General features: G+C 38.5%; 2 protein-coding genes across 9 annotated transcripts in view; one reads left to right on the top strand and one right to left on the bottom strand.

Annotated features, from left to right (window-relative positions):
* Window positions 1-11,213, top strand: part of LOC111864614 — a 92,105-nt gene extending 80,892 nt beyond the window's left edge. The window contains exons 3-4 of the mRNA XM_033751502.1: window positions 1,967-2,088; window positions 8,129-11,213. Coding sequence (XP_033607393.1) covers window positions 1,967-2,088; window positions 8,129-9,217 — 1,211 coding nt within the window. The 3' untranslated portion in view covers window positions 9,218-11,213. The remainder of the gene's footprint in view (window positions 1-1,966; window positions 2,089-8,128) is intronic.
* Window positions 10,477-23,998, bottom strand: part of LOC111864602 (ES1 protein homolog, mitochondrial) — a 23,732-nt gene continuing 10,210 nt past the window's right edge. For 7 of the 8 annotated variants that reach the window (XM_023851957.2, XM_023851962.2, XM_023851960.2 and 4 more), the window contains exons 4-7: window positions 22,803-22,948; window positions 21,349-21,512; window positions 19,136-19,212; window positions 10,477-12,887 (exon numbers count right to left, since the gene is read on the bottom strand). In XM_023851957.2, the coding sequence (XP_023707725.2) occupies window positions 12,753-12,887; window positions 19,136-19,212; window positions 21,349-21,512; window positions 22,803-22,948 (522 nt within the window). In that variant the 3' untranslated portion in view covers window positions 10,477-12,752. Of the gene's footprint in view, window positions 12,888-14,682; window positions 14,935-19,135; window positions 19,213-21,348; window positions 21,513-22,802; window positions 22,949-23,998 lie in introns of those variants that run through there. The other variant, XM_023851965.2, reaches the window with a different exon arrangement.

Raw genomic sequence — 23,998 nt, 5'->3', positions numbered from 1 at the left:
ATACGGTCATTCTTGCCAGCCATGATGATCCAGTAACTGCCTTGCAAAGACTACAAAGTCATGTAGACCAATTAGAAATTTGGCTAAAAAAGTGGCGAATCCACATTAATGAAACCAAATCTATACAGGTCACCTTCACAATGAGAAAAGAGCAGTGCCCAGCCGTACACATAAATAATACAGTCATCAACATTATAGTATCTTGGACTCCACCTGGATTTCAGGCTTACTTGAAAGCAGCATATAGCCAAAAAGAGAAAACAGGTAGAACTAAAAGTAAAAGACATACATTGGATCATTGGAAGTAAATCTAGCACATCGCTAGATAGTAAAGTACTTCTTTACAAGACAATCATAACACCTATTTGGACTTATGGAATCGAACTATGGGGATGCACCAGTAAATCGAACATAGCCATAAAGCAACGAAGGCAGTCCAAAATACTGCGGATGATCACAAACGCACCTTGGTATGTGACTAATCAGACCCTACATGACGATCTCAATGTACCGTTCATCAAAGAAGTCCTCCAAGAAAAAAGCACAGAACATCATGATAAACCAGGACACCACAGCAATACATTACTGCAGCCCCTACTGGAACAACAACAATGAAGAAGGCTAAAGAAATTATGGCCAACAGGTCTACTTGATGGTTGAAGAGGATCTCTCATTGGAGGAGCCTTCATCACGATACAATAAGCACACGAGGACGGTATTTAAATTAGCAAATTAGCTTAAAGAATGTATTTAATTCTGATTGCTAATAAATATATATATAAAACACTGAGCATTCAAGGCCATCTGCACATTAAATTAATTTGCATCCATAATAATATACTGCAGCCTTCATATGACGTGATGCTTAAATAATTTCACCAAATTTATGAAGAACAGCTACCATACAAAAACTTAGCACTTGACATAAACTATGTATGTTATAAAGATCTATAACTTTAATCTGAAACATATGAATTATAGTAAAAAGCAAAGCTATCCCTGTAACAGGCCGTGAAGGCCCATAGGGTTGTGAGACGTTGAGGGTCCCACATTATCTAGACAATCGGCTCAAAGATGGCGGTCAGGTTGTCAGCCTTACGCGCCGGCCGAGCTTTACTTCCTAGGAAAATTATTTAATTAATTCCTGGTACTCATTTCTGTTAGAGGCTGAGTTGACCTCAGGGCCATAGTGCGGCGGGAAGGATTAGGTCAACTGAAAAAAATCCAATGACCTCATCGGGACTTGAACCCGCGAGCTTCCGGCTTGTAGCATAGTGCCTCAACCAACTACGCTACCGCATGCCCCCATGAATTATATTACACATTTAATAAAATAAAAGAAAAATAATAAGTTAATATATTCTTCTTCCAAATATTATAAGTGCTTTCTTGGGTTTATTTAATGACACTGTATCCATACTGCTGATTACCTCCAAACAGTAGGTTTGCATTTGAATAAAAAGGATAGAAATTTGCAATAAATTTATGTAGCAGCACAGTGTACTTCAGTTTAAGAATATCTTTCGGCCCATTTTAACCCTTCCTTATATAAACCCCGTGGCTTTAGTCCGCAAGCGAACTACACCGACAGAGCGACCGCCGCTTGTCGGCGAAGTTAGTGCCAACTTTTGCGGTTAGAGGGTGTCGCGTGGTCGGCGCAACGAATCCCCACGGCCGTTAATTTCGGTTTCCTAGCCCGAAGCTACTACTCTTCCATTCAAGTAGCTCCTCAATTATCCTCACGAGACTGAGTGGACCCCGTTCCAGACCCACTATTTCTCAGAAAATCTGGTAGCGTCAGGGATCGAACCCAGGGTCTGTAGACAGGAACTACTTCCTTATATGTATAAAAAGTTTGAACCCATTACAAATCTCCCTTGTTACTGCCATTTGGGGTGACTGTTCCTAAACTGCATGACTGCTACATAAGCATGACTACAAGATTTAAATTCCCTTTCTTCCTCAGCCGCCTCACACAAGAATCTGGCAGTGGAGGAAGACAGTTACAGGAGCCATCCTGACGCAACAGTGGCGATCACAGGACTAACCTTTCAACAGCAGCAGCACAGAGACGAATTTAGCAGACAGGTGAATAAATCAGATTTTACATGGCTGCACAAGAATCAACGACTTTTACAATAAAGTTGAAAACTCCACACCACATACACTTCCACAAGATTCAGTCATATAATTCGTCCCACTGTCTAAATGTCTATCCGTCTGTCACCGTATCTAAATAAAAACATTAATATTGTATGATCACTAAGAACTTCAAAGCATTATAAGGTTAGACTGTGGTTTTCTGGGTTGTGACACCATGCAGTCTGGTAGATAGTGACTTAACAGAGTTTGAATTAATCTGCTGCCTCAGTATTTATGTTAGCAGTAAAGTCATAACTGAGAAGATGACTGCAAGTTAAACTAATATTAACTTGATTTGTTTCATACCGGTCCGTCACACTAATATTATGAAAAAGTTAAATAGTTCCGTTTAGTGTGACTGGTTATGATTTTCTTATTTCAATTATTCATGCCCTTACATGTTTCGGTCTTCAGAGGGACATCTTTTACACCAACAGTTAGAAACCACCATTACAGTACATGTTCTAAAAGTCAACACAGCGGGCCACAAACACATACAGGACAACATTAAAGAACTCTCTTCTCGAGAATGACAAGGGGGCACACATTCGGCCCACGCCAAAAGAAGTAATAAGAGGGACAACACGAACCAGCTAGGTTTACGAATTCCAATAGACTCTTAACAGACTAACTATAAATATGTTAAAGTATTGGAACAGTCGCTGTAGTTGTAAAGACTTTAGATTTTACAGCCAATTATATATTGTTTATATTGTATGTATATATTTTGACTTTTAGAACATGTACTGTAATGGTGGCTTCTAACTGTATTGATGTAAAGGTGTCCCCCTGAAGATGGAAACATGTAAGGGCATGAATAATTGAAATAAGAAAATCATAACCAGTCACACTGAACGGAACTATTTAACTTTTTCAAATTAATATTAGATCACACTTTACCATTTTTTTGTGATACCATAAACAGCATAATTCTTCAGGGCTCCCCATCTTGGTATAGTTTAACGCCCAAAATTCAGCTGTGTGATCTTATGAGGTGGAACAACAATTGCATCTTTTGATGTAATCATGAATTTTACTATGGTCACAGTTACTGGGAAATATTTTTGGAAAGTAACAGTAATTGCACAAAATGTTTTTGCTTAATGATGAATGATATGCAGAATTTTTATGCTAACATGTCAAAACACCATGTTAGGTGGGTCCCTCGTCACCACGGCATGGAGCATCCTCAGGTTGCGTATGGAAGAGGGAAGCTGCGAATATATTAAATAAGCAGTCACGGACAGCCGAAAAGAGGTGGTCCTCCAGATTGGGGGTTGGGCGTGACGCTAAAAACTTCTCACAATAAAAAAAAACTTGTTATGAAATTGTTCAAGAAGCCTCGGACTTGGATGGATTCTGTGGATAAACGACTTAAGCGAAAGAAAATGGATATGAGATTTGGTACTTGGAATGTTAGAACAATATATAGGGCAGGTTTGCTTAGGGCAGTGATGGAAGAAATCTCAAAATATGTTAGATTTAGTGGGAGTGCAGGAGGTCAGATGGGACGGAGGTGCCACCGAACCAGCAGGCGAATAAACATTTTTCTGTGGAATGGAGAATGAGAAATAAATTAAGTACAGGTTCTTTCGTACATAAGAGAATCATATCAGCAGTTAAGAGGGTACAGTTCATTAGTGATAGGATCTCAAACATAATACTAAGAGGTCGCTGGTGTGATATCAGCGTTCTGAATGTTCATGCCCCAACAGAAGATAAAACTGATGATATAAACGACAGGTTTTATGAAGAACTAGAACTTGTATGTGATAAATTTGAAAATTTATTTTAATTTTGAAAATGTGGCACAGTTGAGATATTTGGGAATGACGATAAATCAAAATCTGATTCAGGAGGAAACTGAACTCGGGTAATGCTTGCTACCATTCAGACCAGAACCTGTTGTCTTCTCGTCTGCTGTCCAAAAATATAAACATTAGAATATACAAAATTATAATTTTCCTGTGGTTCTGCATGGGTGTGAAACTTGGTCTCTGACATTAAGGGAGGAATATGGACTGAGGGTGTTTGAGAACAGGGTATTGACGAGAATATTGACAGGACGTTGGAGATATCTGCATAATGAGGAGCTTCAGAACTTGTAATCTTCTCCAAGTATGATTAGAATGATCAAGTCAAGGCAGATCAGATGGACAGGGTATGTAGCACGAAGGGGGAGAAGAGGAATGCATATAGGATATTGGTGGGAAAGCCAGATGGGAAGAGACCACTGGGAAGATCAAAACGTAGGTGGGTGGACAATATTAAAATTGATCTTAGAGTGATAGGATGGGATGGTAACATAACAGAGTTCAGCTGATATGGGTGCCAGGACATGGGGGTATTGCTGGGAATGAAACCGCAGATCAGCTGGCAAGAACAGGATCTGAACAACCATTCATAGGACCTGAACAGCTTGCGGCATCTCAATTGGAGTTGCCAAGAAAATAATCAGGGACTGGTGGTTACTATAGGATTCTGACGATGGTGTATATCACATAGAGATATTGGGTACGTCCAGTGATTGAGGCTAGCTCTTTCTAAGGGACCCAACAGAACAGGTGTTTTCCCTCACCTGAGGACAGAAATAGATCCAGTTTCCGAAACGTTGTGTTATCTTAAAACCAGGACGATGGATAAAGTCCGAAAACCCAGTATCTCTACAAGATCAGGGACTGGACCAACAGAAATCACAAAAAACACTGGAAATCCACAACTGGACTCAAACAGGCAAAAGGATTTATATCAGGACCCTCTGCCAAAAGAACGAGGGACCCGTTAAAATTAAACAGAGATCAATTAAGATGGGTGGTAGGATTACTTACTGGACACTGCCACTTAAAAGGGCACCTTTGCAAACTGGGGCTGACAGACGACCCAACTTGTGAAAGATGTTATATTTCAGCGTCCTGTTACACTGATTCATGTCCATGGTTTATGCTGACCGTCTTACACACAGATCCAGCAGTACAACGCATGCAGTAACAGGAGCAAAACACAACAAAGAACATCATACACAAATATATGTAGGAAGAACGCTCACATAAAAGAGGACTGGCGTAATTTGCGTGTTTGAGTGCGACATAGGAAGAATCCTGAAAAGTTTTATTATTTAGAATTCATCGTCCTATATGACGAATACAGATTTTAGTCATTTTAGAATGAAGACATTATGGCATGCAGTACAATAGTTTAACATGCATAAAGACACCTGAGGATGGCACATTAGTGCTGAAACATGTGGTGCGGAAGTGAAGAATAAGGAGAAAAAGTGTATACACTGTAAGATGGTCAGCATAAACCATGGACATTGTGAAAGGTGCCTTCAAGAACATGAATCAGCCACACACATCTTGTGTGATTGTGAGGCTGTAGCTTACCCAAGATATCGCCACCTGGGTGAATTCTTCATGGAACCAAGTGACTTTTATGATGTCCCCATAAATAAAGTCCTACATTTAATTTGAAGTGTAGGATTAATATAGGGTTAATCCAAAGGGGAAGCACAACAGATAATTGAAGGTTACAGTGGGAGGGCCAGTTTCTATGGCTCACCCCTCATACTCATAGGATGGTATGGATTGGATTGATCTGGCTCAGGATAGGGACCAGTGGAGGGCTCTTGTGAACATGGCAATGAACCTTCGGTTTACTTAAAATGCTGGGAAGTTCTTGAGCAGCTGCACAATTGGCGGCTTTTCAAGAAGGGCTCAGCTCCATGAGAGAGATAGTATGTTAAAAGAACGTCTAACAGCAGTGATAATGGTATTAAGATTTACAAACTTAAATCCTTTGGGTTGGAACACCACACTCAAGGATGAATACTTTTAACAGTTGTCTTCTACCACCTTCTAAGGATAAAGATCATATACCAGCACAATCATATTAAGACTTACGGGGGTTTAGTAGCTAGGAGGACAAACAACCAGACAGTTTCTCAAAAACTATCCTAGTTTGCTCAGGGAGGCCTAAAATGTCACCATACCAAATTTTATTGAGATCCATTTAGTAACACCTGAGTTGACAGAGAGAGATAACAAAACAAAACTGTGCTTTCTGCACCTTCTGGTTTCAAATGAACCTAAAATAGTGATAAACTTTTAAATGAAGTGTTATTTGGCCAATTTTTAGGTCAGGTAATGGTTTAAACTCCAACTAAATTAATCAACAAATTATTCACAATTAATGTTTACTGATGAAGACATCATAAAACGGACAATTAAAGAATAACTAATTCTTAAAGCTAACACAAACCACAATTACTATGAAACTCACAAACAAAATCTGCAATAATATAAAAAATCATCCATGCATGCCAAGTGCAGTATTATTTTAGCAGCTGGTATGTCATGTACAGTGTGTGTTCATTTGTCTCACTGTTACAGAATTAATATTTTTTGATCTGGTATTATTGTATAGCAGCGATTTCTTATTTGTTTGTTTGGTTGGTTGTCCCCTTTTCTTTCTAAGATCCCAGGAACTGTGACTATAATGCCTAACGTACGCTCTTTACAGACTGTTTATAATGGCAGAAGGGGGTCTTCAATTTTAAATCCAGAATGAATATAATGAATAAATCCTTGGAACTGCTACCAACTACTGCATTTTAATAAGAAATCCAATTAAATAAGAAATTAAACAAGCATGAATATTGTGGTCTTCTGGGTTATGACATCACGTAATTGTTGGTTACCATTATTTTGGAGGAACCTGCTACCTCCATCTTCATTTGTAACTTGAAGAAGAAAGTAAAAGATTTTTCCACAACACTGGTGAACACCAAAAAGTACATGGTGGCATAGTGGAGAAAACAAGAACCTTAAATATGCACTGCCATAAAAACCTCAAACTTCATCACCTTAAATGTTCTTTCCCTTTTCTTCTACAGCACTACACAAGATTAGTCACTGGTGACATCTGCACAAGTCATTCTGTCATTCCTTTTCCATGTCTACAAGAAAAGTTGTGTCTGTATTTAAGCTGATAAGAGCCTTCTTTCATCAGTTCTCTTTATGTTCACACTTTGCTACTACGTGATGTTAGTCTAGCAAGTGTTTTAAAAATTGGATTGTCATTTAACTTGAAACATGTAGAAGTTCTTAAATGTGAACTATCATACCAGTATTCTAACACAGATGTACACATTTTACATTCAATTAGTTTTCTCCTTCATATACGATAGAGGTATAGGAGCCAGGATAGCTCCATCAGCATAGCAGTGGGTTATAGGATGGCTGGGGGTTCAATGCCTAGCAGATGCAAGAGATTTTTCTCTTCTGCACAATTTCCAGACTAGTCGTGGGTCCATTCAGCCTCCTATCTGATGGGTGCTAGGGAATCCATCCCTGCAGGTAAAGTGGCAGAGATGCGAATCTGACCACTCACCATCATCTAGTGCCAAGATCAAGATTGGTGCTGTACCTTCACTTACCCACATGTATTCGTGGTGCTGTGTTTAATTAATTAAGCACATGAAGAACTATACCTTTTTACCTTTTATGCCACAGAGGTATTAACCTGTTGGATCTGAGGTTCCCAATGCGGTGGCTTTCAAGACATCTACCTTCTGGGACACAATGCCATGTAGTGTGGTGAAAGTCGATCAAACATTTTGGGGGAATATATTACCTCCAAAGCACTGGGTGCCTTTCATCCAATTACATGGCACTACATCCCAGAAGACAGAATTCTTCAAGTATTAACTTCTTGCAACATTTTGTTACCAAAAGTTCTACTTTTCTTTCTTTTCTTCCTCCCTAAAATTAATTTAGTATTTTCACTTCACAGAAGTGTCCTAGTTTTAAAATGGGTGAATAGGCAAGGTTGTGATTAGTGCACAGTTAGGAAGGTTTTATAACTGCATAAAATTTATTCTCTTTCAATCTTGTACCATTATCATCATACCACAAGCATTTCGGGATTCCTCCTGTTGATATGTATGCGAGCGTAATATGGACTGACAAAACCTTTCCTTTCTCAACAGGACCCTTCAGTGTCTGCCCACTCAGAGGAAGAGCTCCAGCAAGACAATGGAACAGGCATCAGTTCTGTGGCCCGCACACGAAGAGAAACTAAGAATGCATCTGAGATGACACAACCAAAACCTGAGGCAGATTATGATGAAAGTGACACGTACCTTGAATCAGAAGACAAGTCCAGCAGCAACCCAGAAGAGTATAAGGAAGCAGTGCCTACACACAATAGAAAGGAAGAGGATGCAGTCAGCATGGGTCAGCACTTTTTCTCCTCATTTGCTCCAGTCTTTCCAGCACCTTCCGCCCTTGGTCGCTCCCGTCCCTCAATCTTCCAGGAACCAGCATATAGTCAGCGGCCAGCATTGCTGAGACCTCAACAAAATACTTTCCAACCCATCAATTTTGGTGGAGGGTCATTTCGGGACAACCAACATCTACACACAGAAGCTGCTGCTGAAACTAGTACCAGTGACCTTCTTGGTTCTGGTAACTTTGGAGTAATCCGGGGTGGGACTTTCTACGGTGATGATGACCAGAAAGAAACCAATGTCTATGGAGCAAGGGGAAATCACCAGTTCTTCAGTCCCTACTATCACAGCAACAATGGACATGGAAGACCAGCATTCTATGGTGGAGGAGGATCTCCTAATCCAAGACCACAGAATCATCGTGGTAATGACTTCTTCGCAAACTTCCGTGATTTTGCTGATATTAACACTCCCACAAAGTCTTCATTCTCAGAGTATGTTGTTGTTTATGTGAATAAGAATAATAGCAAACATGATGATGGAAGTGATCAGCAGGGCTCAAAACCAGGAGACTCAAAGCCCAAAAACATCATCGAGCGACTTACAATGCTGGATAACGAAGACCAAGAGAAACTCACAGCACCTGAAGAGGAGGAACCTGTGACACCACCCTCTAACACACAGCAAGTAAAAGCAGAGAAGAAAGGTTCAAGCACACTGTCACCTGCTAAACTGAAACTTGCCTTATTTCAAGATAAATTTAATAAGGAAAAGATTAAGAAGGTAAAGACCACATCTTCAGCATCAGACCCAAAAGATCTGTATGAACCCCTCTTAGCTCTAAGTTGAAGGATATTTACATTAAGACATGTGTTCTTTTAAGAGCCTCTACATCTCCTGCCTGTATTCCAAAATGATACTCCTTCACAAACAGTTTTCTGTGACTGAAATTTTTAAAATTCTGTGAGGAGTCAATGAAAACTATTTTTAAATGGCAGATGATCATGAAATGTTGATGTAGGACTTAGAAATGTGCAATCTTGCCAAGACTGTACCTGAAGATAATTTAGGCTGCCACAAACAGGTTTATGTAGAGTTAGCTCATTCAGCATTCAGTGCATAGAGAATGCTGCAAAATATAATGCAGTTTGGAAATTTGGAACATGAACTGTGGAAACATACAAAGGAGATACGTTGTTTTGAGGTCAAATGGGTATGTAATGAAAATCTATGAATTTTACTCAAAGTGCCAGCATTGTAAAGTTGATTCATATCATTCAAACATGGTGGTTTAAATGAGCAATTTAAACTAGGAAATATTTTCTTTACATATCATGAAACACTCAACATGGTTTCAAGGATGTGACAGTTCTGCTGATGTTCCCATCGAAAATTGTGATTCAGCACAAAAGTAAGGCTTAGTTCAACTAATTCCTAGTTTATTCTCACTGGTTCTAAAACTTTAAATCATGCAATGGAGATATAATGAGGCTATCTATACTCAGGAATTAAACATTTTGAACTAAAATGTAGCATGCTAACAGAAGAGAAACAACATAAATTTAACAGACAAATACAAATTTCTAGAATGTTAGTTCCTATTTCCCAACATGACTTCCATTTCAGGATCACAGACAATGCTGTATCACCTCAACTGTTACAAAATACTGATAACAATTTATACTCTATACTTTGTACTACACAGTACATCAGCATTCACTCTTCAAATTGATTTCTCAAAACACAAATTTTTTCAAAATATTGCTGGCAATATTATGTTTCTTATGGAATCATAATTTGGAAACAAAAGAGCTTTTGAGATGTGCTGCCACATAGTCTGGTATGTTTTGGAGCAATGTCAGTAAATTACTACCAGACTACAAGGCATCACACCCCCCAAGATAGTACTCTCCATAGTCACCACTGTGTGGATCTCAAATCTCATAAGAAAAAAGTCTGATTAGATATACAGGAATATTAATTTCTGTTAATCTGTAACATATTTCTACAATACGAACTATATAACATGTGGACATGCATAGACTCTTCAAGTTCTTAATCTTTATGGCAATATACTGTTACCACACAAATTAGCACAGAAGACAATAAAATTTTTAAGCCATTTATTTATAATTCACAAATTAAAAAAAAACAATATATGCACTACCTAAATTCAAACACACTGTTAATCTTAAAAAATCGATGGACCTGCAAGCATATATCACAAAGGTATAAAAATATTAGAAATTAATGTATACAGAGCATATAAAATATTATCAGGAAAACCCAGCCTTTTCACAGGTAAGTTATTTATGTATTTTTGTCTTGGGTGACCTGAAAGAGTCTGGCACTGAGGACCAGACCCAGCTAAATAACCACAGGAGTGATGTATCCTAAGTAGTAAGAAGTTTAATGTGTATAGTTTCCTATTAACCAACATTCAAACTTGCCTATATTTTTAAATTTATGATCTACCCAAAGAACCCTACTGCAACTAGCAGATCATTACTGGAAGGCTGGGAATCCTATTTTTCTTGCATTATACAAATACCCTAATCCATAAAAGCATTGTTACCAAACACTAATGACATTCAGTCTTACACTCCCTTTCCATTATTAATTAGAAATGCAAAACATCCTTCTGTCTCCAGTGTTGTAAGGCTGAGTGTAATTGTTGTATTATTATTGTTGACTTTTGTAGATAAGATGATGAATAAAATAAAAGACATTCTACTCAGATCAAAGTTTTGCAATGATTGCCCAAAGACATAATCCAACACTCTTCAAGAGTCTATAACACTCAGAAAATTGTTTAATATTATGACACTTCAGAACGATATAAAAATATCAACTTCCACTACATTTCATGATCACACAACCCATACACACTCACCAGAAGCTTGGCTTAACCTTATAAGTAGTTTGGGAGAGGACGTGGGGATATTCATATGGGTGTGGCAATACTCACATACAATGTGCCCCTGCATTACAGATATTTCAGTTATAAAACTTCACTCTTATGGAAATTATACAATATGACTACAAAAATCTGGGATATTTCTTTTTGAACACAAAATGCAAAAGAATAACAAATTCAGCTAAAAGTGCTTTTTTTTTGTGAAATGAATATTTAAGAAATTCAGATTGCATATGCACATTCTTCAGTGATGCAGCTGAATATGTAAAAGGGCACCGGTAAGCCTACGGACATGCATCCGTAATGCAGGGAGAATGCCTGGCAGTGTGGCTGCTATTCCTGTCTTATTTTAGAGACTGTACAGTGCATTACTCTTACTTAATAACTCTGGAATGAGGTCACCACATTCAAGTACCATACCTAAAAGAGCACACAAAAGAATGACATCTGATATAACAATTGACATATTACAAGAAGTCTGATACTGGAGAAAAACCTTGGCCTATTGTCACCAAAAACTCACCAATGCCTCAAAATTTCTGGCAAGTGAAGTTCAAATTAAAAAAAAAAAGGGCTATTTTCTCTGTACCCATCATTATTTTGATAAATGAAAAAATATGTTTTTATTACCACTATGGAGAGAAAATATCCATAGGAACAACTCTGCGCATATAACATGAAAGTCTATGGAAAAACAGGATTTATGTTAATGGAATTTCACAAGCAGACATATTTCAGGATAAGAACATTTTCAAGAACATATCACTCCCATAATGTGAGGGCATACTGAATTGAAAATGTGTTTATATACTAAATAACTCAGTCTGAAAATGAACTGTGTCATCAACAAATATTCAGAGAAGTGGAAAGATTTTCTCCATTTCACAGTACATTTCTTTGTAATTTGATATCTCTTTGCAGGAAATTCTGATGTTCATTCACCACAATACATATCTAATTAACAGGGTATATATACTACATTCTTTCATGAGTTAGTTAACAATGCCTTCAACACAAAGACTATATAGCATCAGATTATGGACAAATTATGGTTTTTAAATGATTTTGAAGGAAGCACAAAATGGCCTATTCAACATACTATCCCCAAATATGCCTGGAGGGACCAAGGAAAATAATGAAAAAACTCGGTCAGGACACAAACTGCATTTTCTTATGACAAACATTTCTATTATACTGCTGATATACATGCGTATTCTTTCTGCACTGAAATTTATTGTTGCAGAGAGAACCTATTTTCATGTTGTTTTAAGCTGTTAACCATACAGATCAAAATTAAGTTCAACTCATAACACAGACATGACCTCTCCCTTATGAACTCACTTAGGAACAGAGTGCTACAATCCCATAAAAATGTACCCCACTGTACTCATGTACTATCCATATTTTGAATTATAACTGCTGCACAGTTCAGTGAAAATCACTCCAGTGCAGAACATTACATAACATCTACTTGACGAGTTCTACCAACTTCTTGATCATATTTCCAATGCCATGGTAAACTTCATGGAACCGGCCTTCATACATGAATGCAGGAGTTGTCACAACAAGATTCTTATCATCAAATGCAATCTCATTCACATCCTGCAATTCAAAATAAGTATGAAATTCTAATATGAATAATTAATTTTCAAACTGAATGACAATCCTGGTTTGCAAATCTGAATAAACAGAAATATAATGCATTCTATATCCAACTCAATTCTCAATGATAAATATTTCAACTCCGTGATGTGTTAGGTTTCTTGCCATCTAGCTGACACTAGGGGAATAAGATCTTTTCAGATATTTACATTTCAATAAGCATAATCAAATTTAGCTTACAAAATTAAATGTACTTAATCATACAAGCTATCTTCATGTGACTCCAAAGTGACAATGGTTTCACAAACTTTTCAGTAACATAACTAACTCCAGGGAGCTGAATGCTTCCTGAGAAGTCATTATTTGTGCATCTATTTTAAGAACTTTCCAACATTTTATGGTTCCCAAATGTTGAGTACAATGTTCACAAGAGCCTGCCACCGGTCCATATCCTGAGCCAGAGTGATCCAGTCCACACCACACAATCCTATCTCTCTAAGATCCATTTTACTATTATGCGCCCAACTACATCTGGGTCTTACTGGTGTTCTCCCTCCTTCTGGTTTTCACACCAATATCCTATAGGCTTCTTCTTCTCCCCCATTCGTGCTACATGCCATGCATATCTCATTCTCCTTGACTATATCATTCTAATTATACCTACCAAAGAGTACAAGTTATGAACCTAATTATGTAGTTTTCTCCAACTCCTGTCACTTCATCCCTCTTTGTTCCAAATATTCTCCTCAGCACCCTGTTCTCAAACACCTTCAGTGTATGTTCCTCCTTTAATGCCAGAGGCCAAGTTTCACACTCACATAGAAACCACAGGTAAAACTATAGTTCTGTATATTCTAATTCTTTCGTTTATATACAGCAGGTTCTGGACTGAATGGTAGCAAGCATTACCTGATTTCAGTTTCCTCTTAATTTCCTCCTGAATCATATTTTGATCTATTACTATCATTCACAAATATCTGAACTGTGCCACATTTTCAAAGCATCTGTTGACTATCTTATGCCATGATTTTTCTCTGCATTTTGCTGATGAGACAACTACATGGTCTGACAATAAAGTTTGCGAACTCACCGCAGTAAACATGCTACATACCACACTGCTGAATATCATGGTAGTCACCTTTACAGTACGCCCTTTGTGAAGCTATGCACTGATACCAGCGCCTAGTCCACCCTTCAAAACAATTTTGGAACTGGTTTTGTGGAATGGCCTTCAGAGCTGCTGTCATATTACTCCTAATGTCATCAATATCAACAAAATGACTTCCTTTCAATATTTCCTTTATCTTTGGGAACAGAAAAATGTCATTGGAAGCTATATCCGGTGCGAGGGTGTTTCAGCACAATTATTTGTTTACTAGCTAAAAACTCCCTCACAGACAGTGCTCTAATTTAAGCTCCGACATTCTCGTGATGGCACACCAAATCATACTCAGACAATAACAGACGCCACTCAGAAAGAGACTGCCATACCTCAGCAACACCTGTGAAACACTGATATGCCAACGTCATCAAACCATACTGAGGTATCTGTCCGCTGTTTTCACGAACTTTATTGTCAGACCTAGTATACTTAGTTTTCTCTGCATTTACTTCTACACCAGCTTCCTTACTAGCGTCACTTAAATTTTCTGTGTTCTTCTTTATGGTATCTGCATTATCTCCCAGTAGATTCACATTATCAGCATAGACCAACAGCTGATGTATCCCATTTAATTTCAGTCCCACATGGTTTTCCTGAATCTTCCTAATGGCATATTCTAAAGCAAAGTTGAAAAGGAGTGGCGATAAAGTATCTCCTTGTTTTAGACCATTTTGTATAGGAAAATTATCAGACAAATGTTTAACAATATGGAATTCACAGTACGTTTCATTTAACACATTTTAATAAACCTAACTAGTTTCATGGGTACCTCAAACTCTATGAGAATAATGTACATTGCTTCCAGCCTAACTGAATCATAGGCTTTCTTGAAGTTTAGTTATAGCTGATGTACTGACTTGTTGCACTCCTATTTTTCTTCAGTATCTGATGAATGCAAAAAATTTTATCAGTAACTTTCATTTTGTGCATCCTGTTGTGTTACTATATATAATTTTTTATTGGAGTCCATCGTAAGACAACAACATAATGGTCAAGGTTAAAATTACCTTAGCTACATGTTTCGGCTTTTAAATCCATCATCAGGCAAAACACACGATTACTATAGTCACACACTATTGAACTGCAATTTCATTGTGACAGTAAAGTTGGATATTTGATAACTGTTACATTATAAAATATATGGAATAAAAATACAATGAACTATAAACTTATTATAAAACAACAGTTATGGAGTAAAATATGGTTAAAAACTCTTCGTGTGATATTGCATACATCAAGTCAGTTGTTGCAATTTTGTTATATTCCCACGGACATAATGGTATATTCAAACTTATATACATACAGTAAACTGCTTGGAGGCCCGTGGTATAGATGTAGTATTACTTGACATTAATTTTGATTACTACATTGTAAGATGAGGCACCAGCCAAACAACTGCAATCTGTATTCCCAACAGAACGGACAAATACATTGTAAGACGAGACACCGGCCAAAGAATTAATGTCAACATCTTAAGAATATACATATGAACATCAAGTTCAGGATGGAAATAGTAAAAAATGTCTTGGTATGATTTCTGGATGTTGAGGTGACCAGTGAACCAAATGGATCACTGGAACATTCAGTATACAGAAAACCCACCCATACAGACCTTCATGCTATGTCACACTCTCATCCATCAGAAAACTTGCAGTGTTGACTACACTCATTAACCATGCACAGAGAATGTCAGAATGAGAAAATCTGGCATTTAAGAGAGACAAACAAAACAGATACAATTCTGCAGCCTTCAGTACAGCCATGCATCAGAAATGTAGGAGAACAATAAAAAAGATTGACCATCTGCAGTGGCCACATCAAACAAGAGCAGCAGGTTACTGAGAAAAATTATCATACAGACAGTCCACATCCCAGCCAAGAATTATCAATGTTACGACCAGCACGAGATGACTTTTGACTGAAAGTCTTAAGGGTCTACAGTATTCCATGTAGATGGGAAAGAATATATATGACAGACAGGTCGATTCATTAAAACAAGGAGTACGAAAATGAGCAGTATCTACATTCACTTTAGAGGGACAAGTCCACAGTGGCAGAAATCAGCACTGAATCAAATCCCAGGAGACCAAGGTAATAACCAAAACTTCAGACCACATGGATCAACTTGTCAAAGGGGCAACAGAAGTAAGATTATGCCTTAATAATAGAGGGGAAGGGTTCAAACTTAGCAAAACATGGGGTCTCACCACCAGATTATTAAGGCTCTCTGATGCACACAAATTACAAAACATCTAAGGGAACAAAANTCAAGTACAAACAGATAACAGTCACAGCTGACTGTCCACAGTGCGTGGACCTGCAAGAAGACCACACTTTTCTCGGGCCATTATCTCCGTAACCGTTCAACTTTGGACATAGGTGTTTTGGGTTATATCGGCATACTTTAACATAAGGAACACCCTCCCGAAGTTTGGCACATTCCTCCTGGGACACCCTGTATATATATTGGAAGGTTGTGGGTTCAAGTCCCGATGAGGAGGATTTTTCAATTTACCTAATCCTTCCAGCCGCACTATGGCCCTGGGGTTGACTCAGCTGCTAACAGAAATGAGTACCAGGTACCTTCCTAGGGGGTAAAGGGCGGCCAATGCGTAAGGCTGACAACTTTACCGTCATCTGTGAGCCAAGTGTCTAGAAAATGTGGGGGCCTCGACATCTCACAACCCTATGGAGCTTCACGGCCTGTTACAGGGATAGCTTTACCTCTCTATACATACACAGCAGAAGCAGCAATGTATGATCATCTACATCAATCCTGATGATGGAGATGGAAAAGATCTCTGAAACAGTGGTTTTGATTGAATAATGAGAAAATATGAGTGCATTATGGTAGCTTCACATCTTACTTAGGTGTAACTAACTTGAGTATTTATTTTGAAGAGTTCTATCACCTGGGATATACCACAGGGAAGTCTGCTGGAAGTCAACTGGTCCTGAAGATGAAGAAAACATTTTCCTCTGAAACATCAGTTGAATTTCAACAAACTATATGGCATTACGTGCATATCCCAGAAGACAGAACTGTTCATAATCACTACTGTGAACCTCAAATCCTATATGCTGAAACTGCCCATACAATACTGGATCGTGCGGTTATTTAGCCTCAGGTAAAGTAACCCCAAAACTCTCAGGTTAGTGTTTTATGATGAATGTCAAATCACTGATGTTATTTTAACAAGATAAAAAGATATACTAGTACTGAAGAAAGTGTTTACCCTATTATATAGGTACGAAGGCAAATCGAAAAGTCTTTATCCCTATTTTTTTTTAGCCAAAATAGTAGTGTGATTGAGTAACCAGATTATACATTCGATGCTTGGTATGCTTGGACCAGCCCAGCATTAACTCTTGGCTGCTCCACGGCACTGCTCCGCTGTCAGCTGGCGAAGATGGCTGGTGTGCTCAACATGTCCATTTCACTCCAGAATACAAGCAGCAGAGCATGGTGTGGAAACATCCCAGTTCGCCTGTCATGAAGAAATTCCGCAGAATGCCATCCATCGGAAAGTTGATGGTCACGGTCTTCTGGGATCGCCGAGGACCACTCCTGCTGGATTTCAGGCCACAAGGTGCTACCATCAACGCGGGCAGCTATTGTGGCACACTTGCATGTCCGAGCTGCCATCTGGAAAATGTGCCCGGGGATTCTCGTGGATGATGTGGTTCTCCTCCATGACCACACCAGGCCTCATGTGGCAAACAGGACCACCGCCTGACTGCAGTCATTCGAATGGGAGATTATGGAACATGCACTGTATAGTCCAGACCTCGCCCCCAGTGATTACCACGTTTGGTCCACTGAAGAAGTTCCTGGCAGGCCAGAGGTTCATTTCCGATGACAACGTGAAAACCGCTGTCTGGCAGTGGTTCCGCACTCAACCAGCCAAATTCTACAACAGCAGCACCTCCAAACTAGTGGTGTGATGGGACAAATGCCTGAACTGGGGTGGTGTCTATGTGGAAAAATAGTCAAAGGTACTTAGAACACTGCCTGTATTTTGTATTATTGTGGCTGAAAAAAATAGGAGCAAAGACTTTTCGATTTGCCCTTGTACATCACAAGAGAACTTCTTTTAACTAAAACACCTGCACTCAAGTGGCACTGATTCATTGGCTGGAGTCACATGACACTTCATTTCTTCACTGCAACTGAGAAATTCAGTCACAGTCCACAGCAAATAGAAAGAAGAGTACCTGGCTGAACTATCATATTCTGAGTTGTTCCATACACCTCCTTCCTCTAAATTTTAATTCTAATGCCTTTCAAGCATGTTTGTTCTATTCATTATTCTTACATGGTCAAATCATTGTTGCCACTTCTCTTACAAATCTATTAACAAAATTTGGATTCCAGCTTTCCTAAAAATGTATTACTTTAGATATAAAATGCAAGTGATTTTTATTATTATTAAAATGGCTGAAGATTATCATGAAAAAGAAGTAACAAATGAAGGTGTAAAAGAGAAAGCCTTCCAGGGTAACAGAATTTGAAACAATGACACTGTTCTTAGATTTAACTCACGTCTTATGTTTGATTATTTTGTAGTTATTTCATTTTCAGTTCAGATGACAATACTAATTTTGAGAAAATAAAAGTCATGATTTATTTATACACTCAATTATAATCAAGAAGGATGCCGCCGCTGCCGCCACCACCACCATAACCAACATTCGCACCCCAATACTTACTGTCACTGCAAGACCTCTATATATCAGTCAGCTTCATCACATTTGTTTAAGATGGCAATTGCAATGGATGCTGAAATATTGGAAGAGCTTCAACATATGAAACAGCAATATCCCAAAAGCTAATGTTATACATCTTTCTTCTAACATGATATGAGAAGGCCTTATGAGATGCAGAAGAGAAACATACTTCAGAGGTACTTGGTTTCTGGACTTCTGTTACTGTCCAGTATTCTAGAGACTAGAAAACATGACATTTCAGAAACTGGATCTCTAGAATACTGGTAGATGGGAGAAATCCAAAAACTCAGTAATTTTGTGTGTTATACACCATCATCAGAACCCTTCAGAATCTACCAAAAAACATAATTGTTTTCACCTTTTCCACAACATTTGCGCCCATCTGACAAGCAGCATCAATAGCACCAGCATGTGGCCATTTCCCCTTTCCATCATCTGCAAGGTAAAAAGAATGCATTTACTGCTGTCTTACAAGTTAGTATAAGTCATTCAAAATTCAAAAGAACATGTCATTTATTACATGAACTATTACTGTTTACAGATTCAATACAGCTAATTTATAACACCAAGCTTTATATGCCAACACAAATAAATACAAAGATAAGACTGCACTAACACATGCATACTTTGGGTGGCTGTGATGTTTCTAGCACCTGCCAAAGCAAATCTTTTATTGCCTCTCTTTACTTTAATTTGTAAATGTCAGAAAAAAAACACACACACACAAACAAACACTGAATTATTCCTGCCATTAAATCCATTCTAAAATGGGAAGAATGTGACATCACACATTTTTATACTATTTACTACTGTGGCACTATATAATGATTGCTTGAAGCAACAAGCATTGCCAAGCAATAAAACAGCAGTAAACACTTAGCATTGGCATAGGTAAACCCTCTGAGAAAACAGCGAAGATTGTTGCCTTTTAGATTAAAACACTGTGTAGTTTCACATAGGGTTATTGACATCTGCAGGATTTGCTGCCTCCAGTTTCAGTAAATACTGTTTAGTTTTGCAGATTGTGTCTCAAAAAAATCAGGAAATGCCTATAAAACTACACAATAACCACCTACATCTTCAACAGGGTAGGACCTGAAGACAGAGAAAGCAGGTTTCTCTGAAACACTGATAACCAAATAAGAAACTACATGTTGCCATAACTCAGAAAATCAGAATCTTAATTTTCACCACCATAAAAACCTCAGATATCTTCTATATTGATCTTTATAAGCCTAGTATACCATTGTGAAAGGGTGTGTGTGCATGTGAGGAGACAGTATGATACATTTTACAACCACAGAAAACAGAACACAAAATTAAGTTTATAACCCCCCCCCCCCAAAAAAACCCTGAATTTACTTTGCTTTTTCATTCCATTAAGATATTTACTTGTATCTAGAGATATCTGAATTCTGTTTCCAAATGACTAACTTTTCTAATTCTCTCCATATGTATTTTCACTTAAGAGCTTCAATGAGAATTAAGACACAATTTCTAGTCTATAAACAATTTTCTTCTTTTATGAATGTGCAATTTTCATCACCAATATCCCAATCCTTTGTTATCAACTACAAAACACCATTTAAACTTCATATTTAAGTTCCAAGACTGCCTTTGCGGCCTAGTGGTCACAGTTCCTGAGTTTGATTCCCGGCACTACCACATTTTCTGAGAAGCAGTGGATCTGCAATGGGGTCCACTCAGCCTCGTGAGGATAATTGAGGAGCTACTTGAATGGAAAAGTAGCGGCTCTGGTCTATAAAAGATTAACGGCCATGGGGATCCATTGCACTGAACACGCGACACCCTCTACCTGCTAAAGTTGGCACTAACTTCGCCAACAAGTGGCGGTCGCTAGGTTGGTATAGTTCGCTTGTAGATTACAGGCCATGGAGTTTTTGTTTTATTTAAGTTCTAACATCAGCCAAACCACTTGTTATTGCTGCAGATTTTCTGGATTTTTCTCAGTTCCTCTATGTGAATGCCAAGGTAGTACAGTGAAATAGATGATGACCACTTTTGCCTCCATCCTTCCAAATTTACTATATATAATCATTCTGTCATTCAATGTTGTATAACCACTGCAGCTGATAAAAGCATCTATAATTAATCCACAAACCAACCTGTCCCCAAATTGTTGGATCATCATCATCATCAGTAATCTGTCAGACGACAGGTCCACAGTCTCTTCCAAAACAGTTTCTCCACTTAATGCGATCTTCTGTTTTTGGAAAGAGAGTATCCAGGAAAAGTGATAATGTGGTAGTTTTTCCATTTGCTTTCCACATTGCAGTACAACAGCCGTTCAACTGACTCTGGTCACGCCTGTTGCTATACGAACTTGAACCATCTCGAGCATCATTTGCTCTGTGCTTCAAGTCGCTGCTGATGACGCTGCTTCCGATATCAGTTTTCGGTGTCTCTCTTTGTCTGATGCCTACCCTTTGATCTGTCCAGCAAGGGAGGCCCTGCCCGTAGCTACGCTACCGCTGGTATAGCTCTCAGGGTCCTTGGCATACTCAAACCCCCTCAAAATGTTGGATAATGGCATAAAATTCTGTTTCTTACCTTTCCTCCCCAGTGTTATTGTGACGTTGCCCAACACCTTTGCTGCCAACACAGGTGCAATGCAGCACAGACCAATTGGTTTCTTAGCTTTATGGAAGTCCTTCAGCACTCTCACAACATCTTCATGTACCTTGCAAGATACACCATTCACAGCAAAGTCACTCCTGCCAAAATACAAACATTTATCTTAACATGTTTACCAGTGCATTCCAAGACAAGTATCCTTGTGTTTGGCATAATCTAAACATGAGGGCTCAAGTCTGTGAAATGAACTAACCCTTTTCCGTACAGTTCAGTTTTCTGTTCATTTTTACCTAAGCGTGGAAGGAGCTGCTTGAGGATTATAACAGTATTATGCTGAACACTTTATATTGATACACATCATGTTTCATGGGTTGGCTCTAATTCCATTTCCAGGTGATTTGTACCTATTACACTCACTGATTTTTTAAAATCAGTGAGTGTTCTTTACACACTGTTCATAAAATAAACACACATAAAGGGCATCATTTTTGTCCTTCTATCTGCATATTTAAACTCAAGAACAGCTAGATGGATTTGATTTATATCAGTGATCCTCATAAAAAGTTGCAGGACAATGTTAATTTTCATATAGACTGAAACCATAAGATATAATTTTATCGTAGCTATTCAGAACAGTTATAATTCTGAATGTCAAGATCCAAAGAACAAATGTGGATTTCTGTGTATTTCAGTATGGATTATGCCTTTTCAATCTTTTCATTCTAAGATTACTGTGAAAAACTTGGATCAAACCTGGGACCTTAGAACACCAGGCTAGGATGCTAACCACTAGACCATCAGGCTGGTCTTGGAATGGTTGTTGCTATTAACTCTATGTTACTCATGCTGTTACTTCCTATTTTGTAATAGAGGGGGCCATATGGAGCCAATGTCTTGGCTTCGTTGGCTTATGGGTTTTTTGTTTTTTGGTGATTTATGACTCCTCAATTTCCATGTGATCCTGTTTACTTCTTTGTGGCTGAGGTTTGCATTACCCTACTAAATTCAATGATTCTCATTCTAGGATTGATCACCTATTTTGAACTGTAATGTTTCTCCTACTTTTGTGTTCCACTGATGTTTGGGGATTCAGACATGAAGCACTCTTTCTGCCTCTCTTATACATTTGCTTTCACCCTGACAATTTATTTTATATATACAATTTTTTCATTCCTTTACCTCATTTTTGGTCTGGCCCTTGTTGAGTATGCTGTGTAGCAATGCTTGTGATTTGAATGGTGTTCAGAGCCTCAATTTTCTGATTCTGTCAATTTTTCTAACACACCTAGGATGGCATTATGACAGTTCCTCTGTGGTTTGTCAATTAGTGGGGTTGTACTTTTGGCCTCTGCCGAAGACATCATCAAGAAAAGTGTACAGTGTAAATCAATTAACACTGGTAACTGAACATAAAATTCAATAATACTTACAAATTTTTTGCAGCTCCAAAGCCTCCAGGAAACACTACAGCCTGTGCCACACTTGATGAGAGTTCACTAAGTGGCAGTACCTGACCACGAGCAATCCTCGCAGACTCATCCAGCACGTTTCTCTTATCTTTCTCTTCTGGACTACCCTGACATACAATTAAGCAGAAATGTTAAGAACAGTATGCAAACCAGGAGACCCAAAGCATTGTAAAACTATTCAGTGGCTTCCTGGACAAGTCTGATTCTTGTCTGGTTGACCCAGAATTTTATTTGTATGAAGTTAACAATCTAACTAACTAACTCACTAGCCAACTCAATGAAGCTGGGTTATTCTTAAGAAGCCAATAGTTGTTCAGCCACACAAGAAATTCCAAACATTTTATGGAACCTAGAGGTTCATTATTGTGTTCACAGCAGTCCACCGCTGGTATTTATCCTGAGCCATATAAATCCATTCCACGACCACATCCTATTTCTCTAAACTATATTTTAATATTGTGACATGTTGACCCCTACCTCCCCAGCTGCACGTAGCGGTAACGTAGCGCTCACGTAATAGGCGAGTAATCACCCCGCATCCTGGTAGCTATGCAAAGCGAATCAACAGCAGTGACGTCACCGAGGGATATCGCGGTTGCTAGGCAGCAGTCAACAACTCTGGACAGCGTGGCTAGCAACACGGCACCAGACGACAATTGTCCGATCAAGGCTACATAAGGAGCAGCGAAGGCTATTCACAGCCAGTTAGTCAGTGAGTCCTGGAGCTACCGCCGAGTGAGTCCTCGAGCTACCTCCGAGTTAGTTCCGAGTTAGCCAGCAACCAGCCAGTTGTATTGTGGCATTTGGAGTGTACTATTTGTGATACTGCAGATAGCAGTAATCGTAAATCTGTAATTTGGGTGATTGTAAGTGCGAATGTGAAATAAAATTCGCTATACCAAATATGGCGTGAAGTTATTTGTCGCGATATACGCCCCAGTACGCGACAATATTATCCTCTCATTTATGTCTAGGTCTTCCTAGCGGTCTCTTTCCTGCATGCAGCCAAAGAAGAAGGAAACATCAAAAGACACAGTATACACAAAATATAGGAGGAACGACTCCCATAGTGGTTGGGTGATGTAATGCGTGAGTTTGAAATGAGACGTATAGGATGATAAATCTTAACAAATTTTAATATATATAGATTTTATTAT

Source organism: Cryptotermes secundus, unplaced genomic scaffold (assembly GCF_002891405.2).
Source record: "Cryptotermes secundus unplaced genomic scaffold, Csec_1.0 scaffold7, whole genome shotgun sequence".
NCBI lineage: Eukaryota > Metazoa > Arthropoda > Insecta > Blattodea > Kalotermitidae > Cryptotermes > Cryptotermes secundus.
This window is presented reverse-complemented; position numbering and strand designations above follow the sequence as displayed.